This window comes from Pelodiscus sinensis, chromosome 3 (assembly GCF_052426305.1).
Source record: "Pelodiscus sinensis isolate ZL-2025 chromosome 3, ASM5242630v1, whole genome shotgun sequence".
Classification (NCBI taxonomy): domain Eukaryota; kingdom Metazoa; phylum Chordata; order Testudines; family Trionychidae; genus Pelodiscus; species Pelodiscus sinensis.
In genome coordinates, this window is record NC_143054.1 from 171998475 (window position 1) to 172022648 (window position 24174).

Below are 24174 nucleotides of genomic sequence, written 5' to 3' on the forward strand. Positions count from 1 at the left end.
CTGCTTAAAGTTAGGTTTCAAAGCCCACAGTTAGGCCCCAGTTCAGTAACTTCTTGAAGCATCTGCCGAACCGTTAGTACATGAGAAGTTCCACTTAAAGTTAAGAACCTGCATATCCAATAATCAAGCACACATACCACCAATGATCATTGTGCTCATCACTGTGATCACGGTTGACAGTGTCACACATGGCACTATGCAGTGAAGTTTACAGGCCAGGCTCAATCCTGTGGGTGATGTCAGACAGCGCCAGGGCATGCACCCTGTTGTGCATCAATGAAGAGTTTGAGAACCCAATGTGACATGGCCAAAGAGCATGCAGTGCCACTTTTGAACATAACAAGTGACTGAAAAGACGTCAAATCTCTGAGATTATGACATTTAGCACAAATCCACTTGCACTGTGGGTTCTGGTAGTCTAGATCCAATGTTCCTGACTTTTCATTTCTTCCAAGAGATGGTCAATTCTGTAGTGTGGACAGCATCTTGGAGATTCTGGTATGTGGTGCTGACATTTTCTGACTTCACCACAAACAGGGCAGGATCATTATCATAGTTTTTGTTGATGAACACTTCTTGACTAACCTTGATTGTGACGTGAGGAGCAGCAAATCTAAATATCTAGTCAACAACTTAACAGAATAGTGCTGGACCAAGACTGCATTCCTGTAGCATGACTGAGGTTGCACAGACACATGGCAAAAGCTACATGAATCCTTGCATATGTACTACTATGAAGATTGTGCTGTGGACCTGATATAGCAAAATATCTGGAATACCAAATCCTTTCTGTATGAGCCAAAGTCCTGACCTGAAGACACAATTCAAGCCAGTTGGATGTTGATATAGGCCATATGAAGTGGGCAAGAGTACCCTGCTACATCTGGAACTGATTTTCAAAGGTACTGAGCACCCACAGGATTTACTGGTACTTGGCATCTTGGAAAATTAGGCCATTGCCATCAAGAGAAAAAATCTTTTAAAGATGATCATGGCAAAAGCTATTGGCATGGATGTTATCCAATTAACTAAATGCTTCATACTTTCTTAATTATATTTTTATTTTAATTAATGTTTTTAAAAAGATATTTATCTACAAAAATAGATTTGCAGTTAAAGATTTGCTTCTTAACACGACTGTCTGGCATACCAGTATAAGCCAGAATGTTTGAAATAGCTGCCAAATAAAATAATTATCTTTGAATTTAATATCTACCTGAGGGCTAAACAATGCCACTTCTCCATATGTCTATAATTGAACAAAATGTTCACGTAAATATCAAGTTCAACCCAAATAAGCAAATGTGGGTTAAAGTATATTTTAGTATCAGGATTGGAGCACCTGCTTAGCTAGAAACTGCTATCATTTGGGTTACTCCCACATTATACTATTCCCCCCTTACACAAAGGTCCTCTTAATAGAAGCTTCCTTTATGATGGATCTTCATTTAAGACTTCCAAGGTTGCATAAAGAATGGCTCAAGAGCCAAATGTAGTCCATGGAGTCCTAAAAAACCCAGAAACTGTAGGGTGAGGACAAGTTTGATTAACTGTACATTTTTATTGCTAAGAAATTAAAACAAAATAATTTCTATTCATTTTGGACCCAATCTTACAGGGGCTGAATAGCTCTAGCAAAGTGTAAAGTGGACATGTCAATGGGAGTTGAGGGATCTCAGCCCATCTAAAACTGGGCTTCTGTCAAGGAAAGTACAAATACAAGCAAATGATATTATCATATAGAGATACTTTTAACACAAATATTTATGCAAATTTATAAGCAGGTTTTGAGGGCCTATACAAAAAGCTAGGTATCTTTGCATACGGAAGCATTTATGCCACTGAATTTCTCGATCAAATTCCACATGGCACAATATGTCATTCTTATCCTGGGCTAAGAGTCCGATCCTCTGCAGTTCTAACAATCTAGTAAAAGAACGTAGACATTTCTGTCGCTGCAATTCCAGATAAAACAGAATGCTTCTCTCTGCCTTTAACAAATGAGTCTAGCAGTAGCTGGGATTGAAATTGCATTTTCATATGCATGTGACACAAAAGAGACAAGCCAATTAACACACTTTCATATGGTTTATTTTTGCAATCCATTTCATGCAAAAAGAGATCATATTAACAGATTGTAAAACCAAAACTGACTATTAAAATTGCCTAGTCTGACCTGCATGCCACAGGGCCTGGGGATTTCAGCATTAAGATCAATGATGATAATAACTGTTGTAAAATTCAAAAGAGAAAACACTGCACATATTACGGATGGGATTATTCTTCTATTTGCCATCCTAACACAATACCTTGTATCTATGTTTTCTATAGACCACCATGCTCTAAGGCTAATTGTGATAGTACCGTACCTTTAGGTCCTTTTCCTGGTGTGGATTCTACAGTAGTCTTGCTCCATATAAGTATTATTCCACCTGAGTCTCCAGTGAGCACATCTCCATTCCCCAAAAATGCCAAACATTGCACAAATTTGGGTTTTTCATATTTCTGAAATGGAACAACAAGAGAATTTCAAGTTTAATTGTGCAGACACATGCACACCCACCTCAGTAAACAAAAGTTCATAGTTGTCATCATTTATTTCTCCATCCAGCATGTGTAACAAGGATGGTGCTCCAAATTCATAGCTGGCATGAGTGGCTCACTCCACTGACTCAAAGGAAATATATTCATTTATGAAGCTCTTCCTGGGGGCGAGGGGAGGGAGTTCTTACCCCAAAAATCCCTTGTTTTCTTGCTAGTGAATTGCCACTCCAGGTCCAAAAAAAGATGTGAGATTTGCCACACGTTATGATTGTGTTTGCGTCAGTTGGATGGAATTCCACAGCAAGCACAACTTCATTTGTAGTCTACAGAAACAATAAAAGAAATCATGAGATTAACATAATATTTATTCAGATGGATTTTTTTTTTACATATACAGTTTCTTATATGAATACAGTTAAGAATTTTACACAGATAAAGGAGTATATAAAGCAGGGGAGGGGATCATTAGGCCCAGGGGGCTGGATGCAGCTCCCAGCTTGCCTGGATCTGCCTCCTGCAGCTCAGGGCTCCCCCCAGCATTGAGAAGCCCATGCTGGTGAGGGGTGCTTTTTTTCTTGCTTCTCATTTGTGTGCAGCCCCGAACTGATTTTTCTGTGGGTCACTGGTCCCGAACCCAAAAAGGTCCCCCACCCTGATACAGAGTATTGTGAGTAAAAATATATATTAGGGACTTGAAAGTGTAACCGTGTGAGCCCAGGCTCATTAGTTAGTGTTCACGGTTGTATACAGGCTCCCAGTACACATGGCGAGACGGCTTAGAAGCTCCTGGGGAGCCACCTGCTGACCTACACTGCTGCCTCTGACACAGAGACAGTGGCACAGAGTGGCAGGCAGGAGACAGTAGGCACGGGGAGGCATCGTAAAAACACTCCCAACTTGTTGCTGTCTGATTTCATGACATATATGCACAGCTCATTGTTTTGGCTAATGGGAGTAAGATGGAGATAACTCAGCCAATCATAATATATTTGGCCTGAGTTCATTTATTTTCTGAAATCCTGTTAAAGTTCTCTTTGGTGTCTCCTTCCCCTTCTCTTTAATATTTTTCCCAATCACTGAAAAAACTGCATAACTCACAGATAATAAATATAGCCCCTTAGTGACACTATACATATATACTGGGACTTTTCACATGTTGGATGGATCTTTAGTGAACAGCAATAGCTAAGTGAATTTTATTATTAATTTTAGAATAAGCTTTCATTTTACCAATAAGATATTTTACAACAGATTCTCTGTTTTTAAATTTTTTTTCAGATGATGATAGTCTGCTGTCCAGTAATTAATTTATGTGCAGTGAAACCTGAACAAGAAACTACCTTTAGAAGGCAATCTCCAGTGCCAGTTAAGCAAAGCACTTCATCAGGTCTTTGATAATCTCAAAGTATGTGGATTTAAGCATTGGCCTCAATGGGCGTTAAGCATATGCTTAAATGTTTTGCTGAATAAGGACACATGAGAGTACCCCAACTATCCCCATATGTATTTAATACATTCTTTACTCGGTGTCATTAGAATACCATAGTGATTTTTGTTGGACTCCTTTGATAACTTAAATAATATTTCACTGTTTATGTGAAACCACACATGCATGTACCGTATGTATGCTCTGTACATAAATCTACATCCACACACAAATTTTAGACCATATAACAACTCTCTGGTTCAGTAGGTTCACAGATGTTGCTGGACCAGAGAGCCCAGAAGGCTGGGAGCCAGGGCTGCCAGCAAAGCAGGGCCAGAGCCTTGGGGGGAAGGAACCTTGGTAGCTGGGGCTGGAGACTTGGGGGATGGGAAAGCTGTGATAGGCAGCTGACAGTGTAAGAGTAAAAATTCTCAGTTGTAGATTTTGGCTAAACCCAGAAGTGCCAGTTACAGAAATCAGCTGCAAATGTTATGAGCCCTTTGGCCCCTCAAAATCCTCAGTACTTCCAAGAGAAAAAAAATTAATGACAAGTATCAGAGGGGTATCTGACAAGTATCAGAGGTATATCCATGCTGATACTTGTCAGTTTCTCTCCCTAAAGAGTCACTTGCTTTTAACTGTCTTATATTTTAAAACCCTTTACACATTTTTATTTTAAAAAATGTACAAATATTCATGTCTCCACATATGAAATCAAGAAAATATTATGGGTGGTTGTCACATTATTGGATTCTAAAGATCACTGTTGCACCCATAGGGGAAGAGCTGTTTTACCCCAAAAGTCTGTACAAAGGGGGTCATGTGAGGTGTCACATGAAAGCTTATGTTCTACTGATTCTGTATATGCTATTCATGTACTTGAAGAATATCTGTATTTGGAGTTATAAATATGTACTCTGTGTTGATGCTGGAAAATTCTCCGTCTGAGGCAATGTGACAGGAATGTTCGTTCAATGGCTATGCTAATTAGCGAGGCTCCAGGGGCAACAGATCTCTAGGTGCCAAAGACACACCTAAGGAATGAATCTGGATGCCTGTAGACCAGCCAGAATAATGATTGCTGGCTTGGGACACAAGGATAGGTCCCTGGGCCATGTGACTCATTCCAGCTTGAAGAGACCAGGGATGGATATAAAATGCCATGTGGCAGACTCCATTTGGTCTTGAGATCATCTCCTGATCCCAGATGCAGCCTTGCAGGGAACAACGAGCTGGGAAGAACCCTGACCCATCCTGACATAGGATGTACACCAGAGACTTTTAAGACAGAAGTTGTAACATCTCTGCTAAGAGCCTGTATTGAGAACTTGGGGATTCGATGCATGTAATGTATTCTCCTTAACAATCTTACTCTCAGGCTTTTCTTTCTTTTATTAATAAACCTTTTGATTTTAGATTCTAACAGATTGGCTCAGAGTGGTCTTGTGGGTAAGATCCAGAGTGTAAATTGACTGGGACCTGTGGCTAGTTTCTTGGGATCGGAAGAACCCCTTTGGGGGTAGGTGAGCTTGGGTTCTAAAACCCCTCACCTGTGTGTTAGGCCCGGGACTGATTGGGGCATAAGAAGAGCTGGAGTGTCAGAGGGGTTTTGCTAGTGAGGCTTCTGGCTGGCCAGATGGGCAGCTGAAGCGCTCTGTGGGACTGGTTTGTGGCCTGTTTGGGAAGGTCTCCAGTCTGGGGCTGTAAGGAGCCCCGAGTTTGAGCAATTCGCCCTGAGCAGATGCCCTCAGCTGTGCCTAGACCCGGCCCGGTCTGTCACAGTGGTGTAACTATACTATATGCTGGAGCTTTTCAGGCAGTAGAAAAGGTCCTTTGGATTTGTGCCTATCAGTGCACTAAATGCATGCACAGATAGCCAAATAAGAATAAACCACATATCCCCTCTACAAATTATATCTCTGAATGTCCGTGTCCTGTTTACCTTTATCTCTGCTACCTTTGATTTCCTCTGCCAGTCCCATACAGTCAACATGTGCTCATTAGAGTCATCAATCACACACAAATGGGAGCCTGTATCCTTGAAAAAGAAAGTCACAGATAGTACTGTCATATCAGATTTTAAAGTAAGATAAGGTATGATTTAAAATCAAACACAGTAGTACTGTATTTCAAAATCACTACAATCCATAAATAAACACTGTCTCTGTATAAAAAAGCAAACGTTTAATGTATTTGGATATTTTCCTTTATACTTAGAACTGAGAAATCTAAATTCAGCTTAGTATAATTTCCCAAAACACACAAATACACACATTAGATGGCATTCTGGTATAATCTGAATGTGGGCCTTGTCAGCTTTCTCCCTAATACTTTTTTACTTTTAATACTTTTTTAACACTATGCAATACTGTATTGGTGGCATAAAGTACAAAATGTTATGTCATCTACCACGCTTGTTTCTTCCCATGGGAAATATTTTCCTTTTCCGTTCCATATGAAACATTTGACTCTCTTGGTTCATTTCTTGAATTGCAACAGAAATATTAACATTGAGCATATTGATTATGTTACATTTCCAAAGCCATGTAGATAACTAATTTTTTCCTATCACTATGCTCTTAATTTAGATCTCACAGCAATTACTAATAGAAGCTCCATTTTGAAGTTAGGGAAACTGAGGCATATCTAGGAATCAAATTTAAATGTTGTTCTCCCTCCGCAGTCACAGACCACTTCTCATTTAAGTTTTACCCACGGTAAAGAGTTTAAATGTTTTACAACATGAATTCATTGAATAAAAAGAATCAATGAAAATCCTATATTTAGGGTCAAGTTTTAGAATTGGCGCAGGCTCCTCAGGGCAAAAATTTTTAGTATTTACAAACGAACACTGGTGTGCATTATTACTGTAGCACAACATAAAACTCAGGCATATAAATACCCATTGGTGAATAGATTGGGGTGTTATGCTCCTTTTCTTTTAAATGTGGTTCCTACAGTCCTGTGTCTATTCATTAACAAATTACGACAATTTCCAGGTGGCTAAAATTTTAATCTTAAATGACAGCGCATTATAATTTCTGCTTAAAAGTGAATTTGAAACATAATGCTAAGTGTACAAAACTAAACTAAGAGGATTTATTCTAACACTGATTAGATGTATTGCCCTTATTACGATTGGTAGGATCTATAGAAAAATATGGTCCTGAGATACTTGCTGTTTATTGTCCCTACAAGGCAGTGCAAGAGGGTACTGGCAACAGCTTCACTTGGGATGTGAAATGATTTTTTTAACCGTGTTTTATTGCTAGATTATTACGGCTTACTTGAAAATGTGGCTCTAATTGCTGTAAACTGCAGCTGCAAAATGGCACTGACAAAAATGGATGCTGGCCTTTACTGTTCTTCTAAGACTTTTTGATGGAATTTTTTTCGCTACTTTTTAGCAAACAAGAGAAAAAAGGTATCAAAAGAGGCCTTCTAAACGCTATGAATATATGACATTTACATTGCACGTACACAGCTGTGTGCACTATAACTGAATACACTAATGAGCTGGTGGAACAAATGGTGTTGTCTTAAACTGTACTACAGGTTGGACTTCTCTGGTCCTGGCAACCTCAGATCTTGACTGGTCATGAGTAAGAGACTTTTCCAGACCAGGGGAGGTGTTCCCTGCCACTGGCCCTGAGCCACCTGGCCCTCTGCCTCCTCTATTCTCCCCACCCCAATCCAGGATGTCCGCCCTGCCGCCACTGGTTCCCTGGCCTGTCATGGGCGTCCAGGGTTCTCAAACTCCCAGCCCCATGGTGCCACGTTCGCTGAGGTTTCCCCAGATCTGTGCTGCTGCAGGCTCTTGGGTTTTCCAGCCTCAAGCCGCCACCACAAGTGGTTGGGATTCTCCAGCCATTGGCTCCGTGCTGCCACAGGTGGCCAGATTTCCCCAGGTCTGCACTGCCACAGGCTGTCAGGATTCTCTGTCCTCGCACTGCCATGGGTGGCCATGCTTCTTCTGCCTCTAGCCCCATGCTGCCGCTGCCCCCAGCCGAGTTGCTGGCCCTCCTACCATAAGGCTCCCAGGCTCTCTGGTCCAGGAGCATTCATGGTCCTGCTGTACCATGGATGTTGCTGGACTGCAGCATGCCGATTTTAGAGGTTCAACCTGTACTTTGTTTCTACAATATGCCGGAGCAGGTAAAAATAAATTCTTTTTAATTGTAACGTTTTTTGTCACTTCCGGAGGACATAGCTTAAATGAGGTTTACAGGATCTTTCGAAAAAGGCTTTTCTTTTTTGAAAGAAGCGAGTCTAGACCGCAGTTTCACTTTCGAAATAACATTTTTCAAAAGAACGCCATAACGCGATTATACAAATGAAGCATGGGAAATTCAAATCCCGGCTTTATTTGCAATTTCAGTATGTCTAATTTACATCTCTCTTTCAAAAGAGGGATGTAGTCTAGACAGAGCCCAAATATTTAAACCATTCATGCATGCTACTGAGAGGCGCTGATAAGACATTTCTTAAGTAGAAGGAAATGTAAGCATGCTTTTGTTATTTCCTGCCCTAAGACGAACCTCTACTACAACAACAGAGAGAGAAAATTAATACTTTGCATCAGAACTCACCAAGATTAATCTTCATGAACTTCCTAACATAATCATATCTTTCAACATGTGTTGAAACAGAAAATGCAGTAAAGTGTTCTCAGTTTCTATTCTATGTGTTTCTTGTGAAGTGTTTATTGGCTGTGCTATTTTGTTGCCACAAGCTCATACGTGTAACTTCCTGGAGCTTTTCCAAGTTGTTTTAATGCAATGTAGTTAATTTTCCAAACACTGTTTCAGTCTCAAGACAGTTCAACTAGACAATTACAATACATATAACACTTACAGGCGTTTCTTTCTGGCTTGCATACAGTATGGTAAATTACTTTTAAAAATGCAATTTTTTTCTTACTGCTTTTGAAAAATCCAGACATCCCACTCCACGCTCAAAGGTACCGAGGCCAATAACCTGTAGTGTCATCAGGCTCACTGAGTCCCACACTCTAACATGAGGCTGTAACGGCTAAATAAAAACAATTTGATAAAAATTGTTACTGAAGGCTAAAGTGTCACATGCAGATTTAATCTTACATTAAGCAGATACTGGCTTCTGTTGATGTCAACACTACGAATGATTAACCTGGGAAGTAAATATTGACAGAAGTGAAACAATTATATAATAACATATATAATAACATCTTACTTTTATATAGCGCCTTTAATCTCAAAGGATTCTAGGCAAGATTTAGACTTCTGAACTGCGATCTCATCACCTATTACTTCTGGTATGGAAATAGAGCAGCGTTGCACAGTTTAAAACACAGAGCAAAACAAAATATCCGGAGCCAAAATTTGGCCAATATCAGTGTGTGTGTGAGATAGAGTATGAGATAGAGCCTCTGGCAAAGCCTAGGTTTTATCTAATCCCAAATATAGCACTTTCAACAGTGTCACAGTGTATCCTGGCATCAAGTCATATTTGATGCAAGTTAGAATCACCTGCACACCCCTTCCTGTTGCAACTTTTTCCATAGTGATGATTCCTCCAAGAGCTATTGAAGCTCAAACATGACTGGTTCCATATATATTAGATAAAATCATGAGCCATGATGGAATGGCTTACTACAGCTCAAGAATAAAGTCCGTATTTACCACAAAAAGATAATAAATCATGATTTTGAAAAAATTTTTTTTAAAAGGATGACTTCAATGACCAAGCAATGGAAATCATAATTGTAAATCATACTGACTAAGTCACAACTATTCTTTGCAGCAAAATGGTATATATTGAAGAGTCTAAGTACAGTGCATCTAATACTTGGAGCATGTTCATCATAAAATTCTGCTACTAGCTATATTAACTTAGTAAAGATGACTGATCATTTAAATTCCAATAGACCAGTTTAACAGCCATACACAGGACTGTTATATGGTCACTCTCACTCAACTGGGTGAAATTGCACTGCAGCCTGTCAAAACCTCAAGGTTTGCATAGCTCATAAGTTCAAGTTTCTTTTTTCTTGTGATCATTCGAGTACAAATGGACCTCTAATTTGAATAAGACTTTCATTTCCTTGGGGAGAAGACTGACTGGACTAAGTGTGGAAATCCAGTGGCCCTCTTGCACAGATTGCAAATTCCACATTTGTGTGGGAAAGAGAAGCAGAAATATGTGATGCATAACACATAAAAAAGGCTTTATAAACTTGTGATCTTTATAATGTGCAGTTCTGTATTTTGTGTTCATGATCTTATGCTAGAGGAATTCATTGTTACCTTAAAAAAAAAAAAAGGAAAACTAAATATTTATCTAAATGTCACACACACGCAAATCATAAATAGGTGACTGAGGAATGAAAAAAATAAAATATGTATGTTTTATCCTGATTTTCAAACAAGATACTATTCCTCAGCAGCTCTATTACTCACCCTTCCATCTTTATCCACTCCAGCTAGCTGTCCTGTTGCAATCCTAATTTTGTCTGGATGAACTGCAAGGCTAAGAAATAATGTCAACAAGGAAGATATTTGTTAGGAATATTCCACATTCTACTGCTCTGCTTTTGTCACCTCAGCCCTTCAAAGTGAGAGGTCATTTGTAGTCCTTTTATTTGTGTGAACAGAAGTTTCACACAAAATTTGCACACAGGAGCAAAGAAAAGAGTAAAATTTTCTAAAGCATTTAAGTGACTTAGGAGCCTAAGTTGATTTTTTTTCAAAAAAAATGACAATTTAGGATCATAAGTGCCACAAACTTTCAATGAGTCAGTCTTAATGGTCTTTTAGTCATACTAGTTCAGATATGTGTTCTCTAAACAGCTGAGCCTCCTTTGGCAAGTATCTGGATCTATTTATGACTATCAAAATGTACGGCTGCATATAGCTGCTGTGAACCAGAAAGACCACTGGAGTCATGACCCTGAGGGATTGTCTACACCTAAGTCAAATATTTCTGCCATTGATGACGAGCCACCTATGAAGTCACATTTGTGAAAATCCTTAATGTGGTATAAGCCCTGGTTTGTTCATGTGCATGATATACTGCTTTCAAGCAGGTGGAAATTACCACAGATACAGTCATTTGAAAGCACACTGCCCTTGGCTCAGGCCCGTAATTGGGTTTCATCTTTGACTTAGTTCTCATCCACTTTCCGTGTAGGATGAGGGAGCCCCCCATTGTAGGATGAGGGAGGCAAACAGAGGGTTGATGTTGTCAGAATGATGGATCAGGAAGATCAGTCTAGAGCAATATCCTGACTGAATGTATAGAGGACAATGGGAGGTATCCAGGCCATAGTAAGTGATTACAGTGAACAAGTTACAAACCAATTACATTATTTTTCAAATAAAACATCTAATCACAAAGTCAATCATTGCGTTTGTTCTACTAATAATACTGCTCGTAGACTGTCTGCTTGTCCTGTTTTCCACATGAGCATCTTTGTGCTCAGTACCAAGCTATACATTAATTCTTAGGAATAACCCTACAACAAAGTCTGGTAAGTCATTACCCAACTTTATACTTCTGTAACTCCTCGTTAAAACCTACCTTTACCATACTGCCTGCAAATCACTGCCTTCTGGCTATGGTTGGGCTGATGACGACTTAGACCACTATGTTGAATAGTTTATGCTGATAGTCCTGCCTCTACTACAATGCTCCCCCCAACTGTGTATTCCCATCACGTTTTGTTTAAATCCAAGACTATAAACTCTCTATCTTGTCGTCATGTGTTAGTACAGTACTTAATAGGGTGGAGCTCTGATCAGGGCCTCTAGGCACTGCTGTGATGGAAAAATGATAAAAATGACAATCATGACTACATAATAATAAAGCAACAAATACCCCTTCAGTTTGAGGCTATTAAGTAAATATGAAGCTGCATCATTGTAAATTACTGTATATTTCCCCACACATGCAGACATTTATATTCAGTTGTTATATACCAACCATTTAACACAGTCTGTATGACCCAAGTAGTGTCGCTGTGTTCTCTCTTCATAGTTAAATAAGACCACTACTGATGCTATGAAATATACTATTTCTCCAGTAGGAAGAAGGTATACATTGGCTCGACAATCTCTTCCACGATACCCATATCTTTTTTTAAAGTCAAGGTTTTTAATAAAATAGGTTACAAACATCAGTTTTAAAAAGGCTTTCCCATGGGGTTTTCAAATGCTAATACCTTTTCCTTTTTAATTTCCCTGGTGAACCTCTGAATCAGACATCATCCTCATCAAGCAGCATTTCATTTGTACTAATATATAGCTTTTACAAAAATATTGCACATGCAAGAGAGTTTGGGAAACAAGTTGCTGTAAGTTGTGCCCATTAATAGAAAAGGAAAGCACACATAAAAATATGCAGAAGTATGAAGCATGAAACAGTGTCAGTTTATAAACTGTAAATATGAAATTTCATTAGGTAATAAGAGCACTCACTGTACTGCCTTAACGCGTTTCACAGGAACAGAATTGCATCAGACAGCAGACTTTGTACTTTTTTGCATTCCAGAGCACAAGTATATCAGTTCCACTGGGCCTCTTAAAACAAGTGTGTGAAACTTCCAAATGCTCCTCAGGAAAAGGAAAGATATTGCAAAGCAGCTTCATTTTCCTGAAATGTAACTTTTAAATATGAAAAGGTCATTAAAAATTAAGAGCAAAGAACAACATTGGGTTCGATAGGCACATGTACCCAATCCTTTCTAAACAGAGAGCTGAGAGCGATCTAGCGGGCCAGCCTGTGATGCGATATAGAACTTCACCTATTCCAAATCCAACCTAGCTCAGTAGTGATTAATTCTAGTTACTATATAGCTGCTCGGTGTCCTGTATATATATATGGTATGTTTATTTAATGTACCTATCTGTAACCCTTAGGTTCATTATATACAATTAAAAATTAGTAGGTTTACCAGAATACAAAACATCTATAAAACCTTAAAAACCTATTTACTAAAATACCTTCCCCACTATGGGTATGTCTACACTACAGAGTTTTGTCGTTTTTCTGACAAAATTTGAGGAACGTCCACACTTCAATTGCATTCTTCTGAAAGAAAATCGAAAAAACAGAGGAGTTTTTGCAGCATTGGTAATCCTCATTCAGGTAAGAGCTCTTTCAGAAAAAGGTGGGTGTGGATGGGGAAGAGGGAGTTCTTTTGAAAGAAGAGGAAAGAGGAAAAAGCACAGGTGCCTTGATGGCCACTCAGTCCATAGTAATCACATCTTACATTCAGTCCATTCAGTATGGATGCTATCGCTTTTTCAATGCACTTTCGTTGTGTGGACTCTCTCTTTTGGAAGAAGCTTTTTGGAAGATCTCTTCCGGAAAATCTTCTTCTGAAAGAAGCCTGCAGTCTAGACATAGCCAGAAACTAGGCTCCAAGCCGAGCTCAAATACCTATACTGCCATGTTTACCACACAACAAAAGCCAACTGAATTGACACAAGCTGTGAAACTTACTGCATTTTTTTATTGCAGCGTAGATGTACCCTAAAAGACTCTTGCAGCATTGTTACTGAAGGTCTCCAAGAGTGTGCTCTGATGAACGAGGCAGGCAAGAAGTGAAATTCAGAGTCAAAGATTCTGCTCAGAGAATGCTCAACCATCAGCACTCTCCTTAAAAATAAAACCAGAGGGCAGCTAGGTTGAGTAACAGTGGTGGCAGTGCCTTGCAAGAAGAGAGGTGATGTGTCCAACTGGCAGCCTGAGCTCCCTTTCCTAGTGGACTTGCAATACAGCAGAGGAACTGTTCAGATGAGCTTATTAAATTATGAAAGCTAAACAGACAAATGTCCTTACCCATTTAAATGTACTTTCCCACAGTATATTAAACATCCCTAACAATAGTATTTTGTTCTGCTAGACAGTTGGAGATGGGAAAAGGAAATTAACAGATTACAGACATTTTCTCTGTTGATGGCATTTAATGAAAAGCCAAATACGGAAGTGACTAGCTGCGAACTTCCAGAACTGATGGTGACAGTTCAGTCATAACATCATTTATTTACCATGCAATGAAGAGCTCTGTTCTAAATCTATGGGTAGATCTTTGTTGTGTAGTAAAGGAGCATAATGATACAGGTTTATTTGGATTGACACCTTTGAATGTTCAACTAAGGACATCAGTGACCTAGCAGATTGGGTTTTGAATCCTGATGGTATAAACAGGCATTTTACATAAGTCATCGGGGAAAGCTAGGTTTGACAGCTATAACGGAGACACAGTTGAGCTTTTGGTGTGCATGAAACTGTAAGAGATGGTTTTCTGTGCATTCAAAAAAGGCTGAGATTTTTTATATGGAAAAAGGGATATATCATTTCTTTCAATCCTTCTTTGCAGGCGGATGCGCTACATGTGACATTCAATTTTACAGAAGAGGTATTTTAATTTATTAGGAAATGTACACACAATCCACTCTTCTGACTGTATTCCAAACCCTCCTCAATAACTCTGTAGTCTAAAAATAGTAAATATGAGTATTAATATTATTCTGCTAAACTGTTTAGCAGTATGTAGTCATTACAATTTTCATTTGATTTCAATGTTAATAGCTCACTGAGATGAACCTACTAATTCACATCATTTCAAAATGTCTGCAGATTCAGAGAGGTAACTTTTGAAGATTTTCTTAGGAACTATCATGGCTACAGCTTTTTTTTTTCTTTTAACCACAAAGAAAGCTGAGGTTCTGAAACAGTTATGCAGAAGTTTTAAAAAAATCTACAATTATGTAGCTGCATAATTATATTATATGCAGGACCCTATCAAAGTCCGTATAGGAAAACAGTTGACAGAAGCACCGGCATGGGTCAAAAATTGGCTGAGATTACAAAAGGAGCCACAGGAAAATGTACTCACTATCCCACCATTCAAAATGATCCAATGTACACTGAAATCAATAGGAGTCTTTTTCACTGACCTGAATCAGGCAAAGGAGGAAGATGCTAAAACTAAAGGTATTGCTAGAGAAAGCTGGTGTCAGAAGCTCTCAGTGGAGAAAGAACTGCTTGGGAGAAGGAGAAAGAAGGTATGAGGTCACAGCCAATCATTAACAGCTCTGAAGTAGCCTCTGGGCAAGACACAACTATTGTTGGGAAGACCTGACATGACTTTAACTAAGAGTAAGAATGTTTGGTTGAATGTGTAGCACCGAACGTCAGCATGTGAAGACAGCAACAGTTGAAAGTTCCCTGTCAAATAAGTGTAACCTGCTCTTGCCCAGGCAGTTTATTTTTGTAGCTGAGAAGTTCTGACTCACAATAATCTTTGAGGAGAAAATACAAAATGTAAGGGAAGCCCATTTCACTGCAGCCATCCAGAGCTCTTTGGAGAGCAACCAGCACCTAAAATGAAATTTAACAGGCAATCAAACTTTTCAAACTTTAGTCTTAAGCTATATTTTTTTTTCTTGAAATATGCTCTGAATACTATTCTGCCTTTATAGTTAGAGTGTCCCTCTGATTTTTCCTTCTTGCTAGGACAACACAGAATGGTGCTGGGGTAACAGTGCAGGCACGTGATCTGAATAAGCTCTCTCCTGCCATTTATTGCTGAATTGGAGAAAAGGACCAAAGGAGCAGACCATATTTAAACACACCTATTTTGCCAACAGACAATATGATCAGTTTTGGCTGTCTTAGATTAAAATTAATTTACATCTGGGTCTCAGGAGTAATGAAATGTTATTATCCTTATTGTATGACTACGGGACAGAGAGCTGTATATACTATGTCTCCACCAAGGGGTCACTAATTTTAACGTAACTTGCTAAGGTCAGAGTAGCAAGCTACATCAAAGTGAAAGTTGGAGCGGGTGATCAGGACTCTTGAAGGTCCCAGGTACTCTGCCCCTCCAGTGTTTAAATATTGAACACAAGAATGCCCATCCCTGGGTCAAACCTAAAATACAATTTACTAGGTAGTATCCTATCTTCTAGCAGAGGTCAATGTCAGATGCTTCAAAGGGAATTAACAGAACATAGCAATCAAGTGATTCATTCCTTTTTATCCAGCTCCAGTATCTGATATTGACCATCCTAGAAGATAGGATAGAAGCACAGGGTAGCATCCCTGACCAACAAACTTTGACGTATCCTCTATGAATTTATTTATTTTTTTAAATCTAGCTATAGGTTTGGCCTTCACAACTTCCCCGGCAATGAGTTCTACAGACTGACTGTGTGCAGTGAGAAGTACAGGCAGTCCCCGGGTTACGTACAAGATAGGGACTATAGGTTTGTTCTTAAGTTGAATTTGTACGTAACTCGGAAAGTTGCTCTGCCCCCAGCTTCCTGGAATCAGCCACTGATCAGTTTAAACAGCGGCTGAATCTGGAGCCTGGGACAGAACAGCTGGGGCGCTGCCGGGTAGATCCCCCCAGGACCAACCCCGCAGCACCTCAGCTGCTTTACTCCAGGCGTCCACAACAAAAGCCTGGTCTGCTGGGGAGGGGGGGGGCGCACTAGCAGGGCCCCCCCCCCCCCAGCACAGCAGGGAGACCCGAGCAAAGCCGCACAGGTGGCGGGACCCCACTGCCCGTGCGGCTTTGCTCCTTTGCCCCGGAGTAAAGCCGCACAGGCGGCGGGGTCCCCCGCCTCTGTGGCTTTGCTCCTGTCTCCCTGCTGTGCTGGGGAGTCCCCCCCAGCACACCAGGGAGACCCGGAGCAGCTTTTCTCGCCCCGGAGGACGCAGTGGCGGGACCGCTGCGCTCTGGGCGGTCCCGCCGCCCGCGAGCTCCAGGGCAAGAAAAGCCCCGTTCGTAAGTGCGGATCCGACATAAGTCGGATCCGCATAAGTCGCGGACTGCCTGTATTTCCTTCCTTGTTTTAAACCTGCTGCCTACTAATTTCATTAGGCGAGCCTTGGTTCTTATGCTATGTGAAGTGGATACTTCCTTATCCACTTTCTTTACAGTATTCATGATTGTATAGACTTCTATCATATCCCTCCTGAGTCATCAGTTTTTTTAAGTTGAATCATCCCAGTCTCTTTAGTTTCTCCTCATATGAAACCGTACCCTAGCCCAATCATGTTTGTTGCCATTCTTTATAATTTTTCCAACACTAATATGCCATTTTTGAGATGGGGCTACTGGAATCACAAACAAGATATGGTCATACCAGGGATTTACCTGATGGCATTATATTTTCTCTCTTATTATCTACCCTTTTCTTAATGGAACTGATGATTGAGACTTTGTCTTTTCTCAGTGATTGCCAGAACTGAAAACACTGGAAAAGCAGTGTTGCAATGGAATGCAACACAGAGAAGAGATCAGCAGTGAAATAATTAAGAAATCTATTAAGAAGCAGACCCTCAGAACACAACATTGCAGCTAAAGGCAATGTGATAAGAGATGTAGCAGCAAAAGCTTCCTCACCCTAGCAAACCTGGGATTACAAATAGGTGGGCTAAGTAGCTGCGGTGCTGTAGGATTGGATCAGACCATTTCAAGGACACAGCAGAACAGCAAAAACACAAGCAATGGAGGAAGCAGCAAGCAGGAGGATTCACTAGCCCAAACCCAGGAGATGGGGATGAAATCACTTGGATTGTACCCACTGGTTTCTGGGACACTGCTGACTGCACAACAAACCATGAGTGAGGTAGAGTGAAGGGAAAAGAGGAGTGGTGTATTAGAGACATTTGTCCACTTGAGTATCCCAAAATAAGATGTGAAACTGATGTGAAGAACACTGCCCCAAGTATTGTAGAATGGATGTTTATTGTTTGCAGACTGTTTTTTTACTCTTTGTATATTGTTTGTTCCCTCTCCATTTGAAAAAGCTTTTCTTTTTTGTTATACACAAAAGCGATGCTTGCAAATGGGGAAGTTTTGAGACTCAGAGGTGCTATTATAGAGCTCTTCTTGTCTGTTGGGGTGCCTTTTGTGCTTCATCTGGGAACTATTCTCAACCAGCGTGGTGCCCCTTCCTTTGGTTGCTTGCCCTGTAGTGACTTTCTCCCTCTCTGCACTTGATTGTTCCCTCTTCATAACTCAAGGGCTGCAGTGGATGCAGGTTCCACAGCTTCTCCTTTCTGAAGCACTCACATTCTCGGCCTTTAAGCTATCTATTATTCAGCAGGACAAAAAGAAAGAATGTAGGTTTAAGTTCACTTTGCTAAGATGATACATCTTATGACAGGATGTCTATAGTGTGTAGTGCTAGGAAACCGGTCCTTACAAATTGGTCCCTGGCAGGCAACCTGACAGATGTGAACAATTGTTCACATCAATGAATATGATGGAAAAGAATCAAATTAGCGGATACAATGCTGACCAAAACTTTTATGCGAGAGTCAGTGCCGATCGGGACAAATCACATTCAGCATCATTTTCCACAACAGACTAAACCCATGATGCTGCATATAGAGTGCTCTAGTCTACGCTGATGGAAAAACGGAGACCAGCATCATGTCAACCAGCTTCATTCTTCACACATACATCCTCAATGTCATGTCATAAAGCCAATCAACCCCTAGATGAAAGTCCCTTCATTTGAGGGTCCAAGTGAATTGGTGATGTAAATGTATGGAAATTTGCACTCTGTGGCTCATGCTCCTCTGTCTGCTTTGTGGATTAACATAGCAGAAGATTGGGGGTTACATTCAGCAACATTCACTTCACCAAACCTCCTAAAATACAAGAGAAAAATAAACTCTCACAATGTTTCTTTACATAGAGTTTACATGAATGTGTGTGAAACCAATACCTTGCTTTTTAGAAATCGTATTCTAATGCAACAATTTTTAAAAGATCCCCTTCTCCCACCTCCAGTTAAAATAAAGAAGTACTTAGTTCCAAGAAGAATAAATCCAGGAGTATATGACTGTGCAGTGCATGGAAATTTATGAAGTCTGTTTCTTTAATGCCAGTAAACTTAAATAATTGTTTTTTCAAGGAAAACAATTTTTTCTGAGTTAAGCAAATCCCACAATTATGAGAAAAAAGTAGCAAGATTAGATTTTTTTTAAAAAATCACAGAATAGGAAAAGCAAAAACTTCTTGTTTCACTAGATAAGGATACACCCACTCCAGTTTCAACTTCTCAGGAGGCAGCTCTGTCCTAACGTCGTCATAGTTTTCTACCTCAGAAGGAATGAACATTGTGATTGGTCGACCCCGCATGAACATCTTGATATATTCTCCCTCTAATAAAAAAAAATATTAAATTGAAATTATTTTGATTTCTGTGTTCAATTCTAATGAATATATCAATTTTAGACAAAGAGTGATGTAAAGAACATATTTACAGTGTTATGATTATCTTACAAAATGTGGCTTTGATGGAGACCCAAATCTGTAAAATTTGTGTATTCAAAAAATATACATGCACAATGTGCATGCAGTTACTGCTGTCATGAATGCATCCGTGGCAACTCTTTGGATAAATTGTGCACAGAACATTTTATACATAGCAATACCAAACGATTATATTTTGAGGTTATCACAAAATTTGAGGTTGGAATTATATTGCAAGCGATAGTTTATCAAACATTAGCATCTTAAAATAGCAACAAAAAGATGTGTCAAGTAGATATCATTAAAATCACTCAAGTACTTTGGTAATCAGACCATTCAGTAGACATGAATTAGGCAACTGTTCCTAACAGTCCTATCACTGTTATTGAAATAAATATCTCTACAACAAACAACATGCAGGTATGTCCGTAACAGGTATTCATTAATGGATCTCAGAATGCTTTTCTAGATAATAAATTAAGCCTCACAGCTTCTCCTTGAAGACCATTTTTCATGTAAAGAAAGGCATGAATAGTGAAGTTAACTGGTTTGCTCAAGATGACACAGACACTCAGGAACAGACTGTAATCTTACTTCTAGGTCCCCTTACAGGGACCACCAGATAAAGCCACAGTCCCAAAGGAGTCTTTTCCACACAATGTGCCAATTACAATTTTGGATGAAATTAAAAAATATATTAACAATTCTCAGTTACACTATGACCATTCTATACCATTCTGGTAGTGATAAGAGCAGTGTCAGGGGCCCTAATATAATTGAGAATCAGGCCCTACTCTAAACAATTTATATAATATGGTATATTACTCCTTTAATAGTCATTAATGACAATGGTAAACACCACTAACATCATAAACAAAAAAAAGTAATATAGTTCAGTCTTAAATATACACAATTTATTAGATATTAACAAAAGCCCCCCCCCCCACCCCAAGTTTAATTTTCACCATAAATAGCAGAACACCCAGATTTTTCTGAGTATGGTATTTGATAATCCTAATGGTTTATATGATAACTCAGACATTTCAAGTCAGTTGAAACAATGAATAAGCTTACTGACAAATAGAAGACGAGTAGAAGCATTGCTATTCAGTGTTGATGAATTATCCCTATAGCATAATGACACCTGAAGTAATTAATATTGCCAATTCCAAATTAATGTATTTGATTATTTTTTTAAAATATCTGTGTAAGAAAGAAACTCAAGACAAGGCTTTCATAAGTGACCAACCAATCATTCTTGAATATGAGGGGCAAGGCCACTGACTCTCAGACTGCAAAGTAGAACATTCTTGTAGAGATGTTTGTAGAAGAGTATACATTTAGAGATGCTCCCTCTGTAACAGTGTTTATTAAACTGTGTTCCGTGGCACACCGGTGTGCTGCGGAGAACAGAATTCAAAATGGCTGCCCTTAAAGGGGCAGGTGACTTTTTTTCCCTCTAACTTGCCCCCAACCCTTTTTCCCCCCCCTCAGTAACTTCCCCCTGACCCTTTCCCCCCGACTTTTTTTTTATGTTCCTCATTAAAAAAATTATTGTTTAAGAAACACTGCTCTGTAGGGACAGTAAACACAGACATTTGGAGATGTGCCATGAAAGTGGGGGTGGGAAACACCACCTGGCCGTGTGTAGAAGCTCACTGCCGAAGTTCTCTAGCTTGTTTTATTAAACTTTTATTCCTTTCTTATTCAGTAGTTTGCTAGTTAATCTACGCCAGGATTATTACATGGTGTCAAAAGTACTGAAAGAGAAGGAAACTGCAATGATTTTAAAGTTAACTGCAAAAGTAAGCAGAGGCAAAGGGAGGCACCAGAGAAACATATGAAGCATCAAGCACAGAGCTTTTTGAAAGTACTGCATATACTTGGGGAGTACAATAGCAACTTGACTAACTGAAGAAGGAGGAAAAGCCAAAAATGTGTGTTAGAACCTCCTTACAGTCTGCAATTATCAGGCAATGTTGTAGAGAACAGAACTGGAAAAAAATCAGATTTCAGTTGCATTTAGCAGCTACAGGCACAGAAGAGAAAAATGATGAAGTGAAGTCAGATATCTTTTTGTATGTTTTTGGGGAGGAAGCATTGGATATTTTTAACAACTTTTAAGTTTGAAGAAGAAGAAAGCATGAAGTTAATTTTTTAAAATTTATATATAGTATTTTTACTCACTAAATTTGAGAAATATTTCATGGCTAAAAAGAATGAGACATTTGAGAGAGACAATTTTTTTAGATGCATGCAAAAACTGATGACACCATGGAGCAATGTGTCACAGAATTAAGGAAATTCAGTAAAACAAGTGACTTTGCTGGGCTGACAGTCTTTGATCAGAGACAGAATCATTTGTGGAAAGACAATATGTTTTGAGAGAGACTGCTCCTTGAAGGAGTTGTAATTTTAGAATAGGCTTTCCAAATATGCAGGACTGCAGAAGCTGTGGAAGTACAAGTCAAAGAGCTGAATTTATCTAGAAGGGGTTATCCATGTATTAAGTACTAAAAAATGTATCCAGAAGAGGTCAAATCAAAGAGTTGAACCAATCAACCCAAAGAGCTACTATTGTGCTCACTGAAAACCACTGCTATGTGGAATGTTTGGATCACAACATGGTTCTAAAGTTAACAAGGTGCTGCTACCTTTGGGAAACAATCACAAATGTGGGGAAAATAATCATTTTTCAAAATGCCACAGCTCTCAAATGCAGAAAATATTCAGGTGTATTGAGTCAAAAGACAATTTGGTTGAGTTTTTCACAGATGTACTGGGATCTACCAAGCCTTACTAGAGAGACCCCATCACAAAAAAATGAACAATTATTCCACGGAAAATGGACATGGGAGCTCCAGTTCATATTCTTTCTGAACAAGACTATCAGAGGCTGAATGTAAGAGAAAAACTGGTTATTCTGGAGCAAATATACCAGTGAATATATTGGTTGATGCATTGCTAGCATCAACCATAAAAACTAAGTACAAGTTGCCTTTCATTGTAGTGCCAATGACAGGTGGTGGAGAGAATGTTTTGTCTGGAATGTCAGGAGGAAAGTACAAGGGGAGGTAACTCAGTGTATATCCCAGATTGATTATCTCAGTCAGTATATGTGGGGATACCTTGCCTTAAACCAGGAGCAGGGAACCTCAAGCCCAGGGGCTGGATATGGCTTTTGGCTTGCCTGGATCTGGCCCCTGAGGCTCAGCATGGGGGAGCCCGTGCTGGTGCGTCAGACCACCACCCACCCACTCGCAGGACGGAGCACAAAAAAATCTACTAGCCTGGGTCCCCCTAGGTTCTGGTGCACAAGAAGAATGTGGGGAGTTTCTCCTTCTCAGTCAGGGGCCTCTCATTTTGTTTCTCACATGTGTGTGGCTCCCAATCGATTTTTCTCTGGGTCAGCGGCCCCCGACCATAAAAGGGTTCCCCACCCCTGCCTTAAAAAAACCTTGTCTGGTCCAGGACCTACCAGAAAGTCCCTACACTGACTGAGTTGGTCCATTGTCAGGAGGCACAAATGCATAGTGGTTCAGTAGAGTCTGTTGACCACTATTACTATAAAAACTGAAAAAACAATCAATAGTCTAGCAGCACCTAAAAGACTAGCAAAGCATGTAGATGGTATCATGTGCTTTCGTGGGCACAACCCACTTCTTCAAATGAAAGAAGTGGGCTGTGTCCACGAAAGCTCATGATATCATCTACATGTTTTGTTAGTCTTTAAGGTGCTACTAGACTATTTGTCGTTTTTTAAATTTTTCCAGTTACAGACTAACTCAGCTACCCCTCTGACACTGTTACTGTGATTTGTTTGACAATAAGCCTGGCTCAGCACCTTTGCACCTCATCTGATTCTGTGGTCATTGAGCAGTTTGCGCAGAGTCTGCTGTGTTGGCTATCTGTGCAGAGGGAGCACACAGACGGAGCCAAACATCTATCAACATTTGACAGGGCAAGATACCTGTCAGGACACAACAACAGTGAGATTTCACAAGAAAGGTGACACTAATTTTAGGCCTGGATGCATGTGAGAATCTCAGATTGTAAAATGGGTGGTCACACTACAAGATGACACTGAAGCTGACTATGAGGCATGCTTTTGGATTGCGTGCAGAATGAACATGTATTCTGGATAAGTAGGTCCCTCCAGTTATCCATCCATGTAAAAGGGTGTCATTTGCACTGTTTGACAAACTCAAAGCTGAGTTTGCAAGAAAAGAAGCAATGCAAGTAATATAAAAAAAATTGAGGACTCCATAGAATGGGTGAGCTCCTTTGTCATCACAGAAAAAAGTAAGGACCAGCTATGCAAAAGTGGCCTTTTTTCGAAAAAAATTCCCCTGGGTCTACACTGCCGCCACGTTCTTCTGAAAGTAAATTGAAAGAACGTGGCAGTTTTTAGACCGCAAAAAACCTTGTTTTACGAGGAAGAACGCCTTTTTTCAAAAGCGCTCTTTTGAAAAAAAGCGCTCTGTAATGCAAACTGCGCTTTTTTGAAAGAGAGCATCCAGACTGCCTGCGTGCTCTCTTTCGAAAAAGTCGCTTGCTTTTTCAAAATAACTGGTTGTAGTCTAGACACTCTTTTTCAAAAGAGGCTTTTTAAAAAATATCTTTTGAAAAAGCCTCTTTCAAAAGAGGCTTGCAGTGTAGACATAGCTATAGAGGCAACTGAAAGACCACAAACCCGATAGCATTATTTAGCAAACCACTAAATGACTGTATCTTAAGGAATGAAAGAATGATAAAGATGATAAAGTAAACATGCCTGGTAAACTGATGTCCACTGAAGATGCACTTTCCAGAGTACTGGCTCCCACTAAAGAGACAACTTTATAGAGAGAAATGCAAACCTATATAGATCTGATAGTCAAGTCAATTCTCATAGCTAATAGGAAACTGCAACAAATAAGAGAGGAAACTGAGAGATGAATTG

General features: G+C 39.7%; 1 protein-coding gene across 8 annotated transcripts in view; it reads right to left on the reverse strand.

Moving 5' to 3' along the window:
* EML4 (EMAP like 4) overlaps positions 1-24174 on the reverse strand; it is a 261344-nt gene that overhangs the window by 39379 nt on the left and 197791 nt on the right. For all 8 annotated transcript variants that reach the window (XM_006133977.5, XM_075925435.2, XM_006133978.5 and 5 more), the window contains 7 exons: positions 19018-19141; positions 11930-12079; positions 10408-10477; positions 8891-9001; positions 5913-6008; positions 2733-2867; positions 2370-2505 (listed from right to left, as the gene is read on the reverse strand). In XM_006133977.5, the coding sequence (XP_006134039.1) occupies positions 2370-2505; positions 2733-2867; positions 5913-6008; positions 8891-9001; positions 10408-10477; positions 11930-12079; positions 19018-19141 (822 nt within the window). The remainder of the gene's footprint in view (positions 1-2369; positions 2506-2732; positions 2868-5912; positions 6009-8890; positions 9002-10407; positions 10478-11929; positions 12080-19017; positions 19142-24174) is intronic.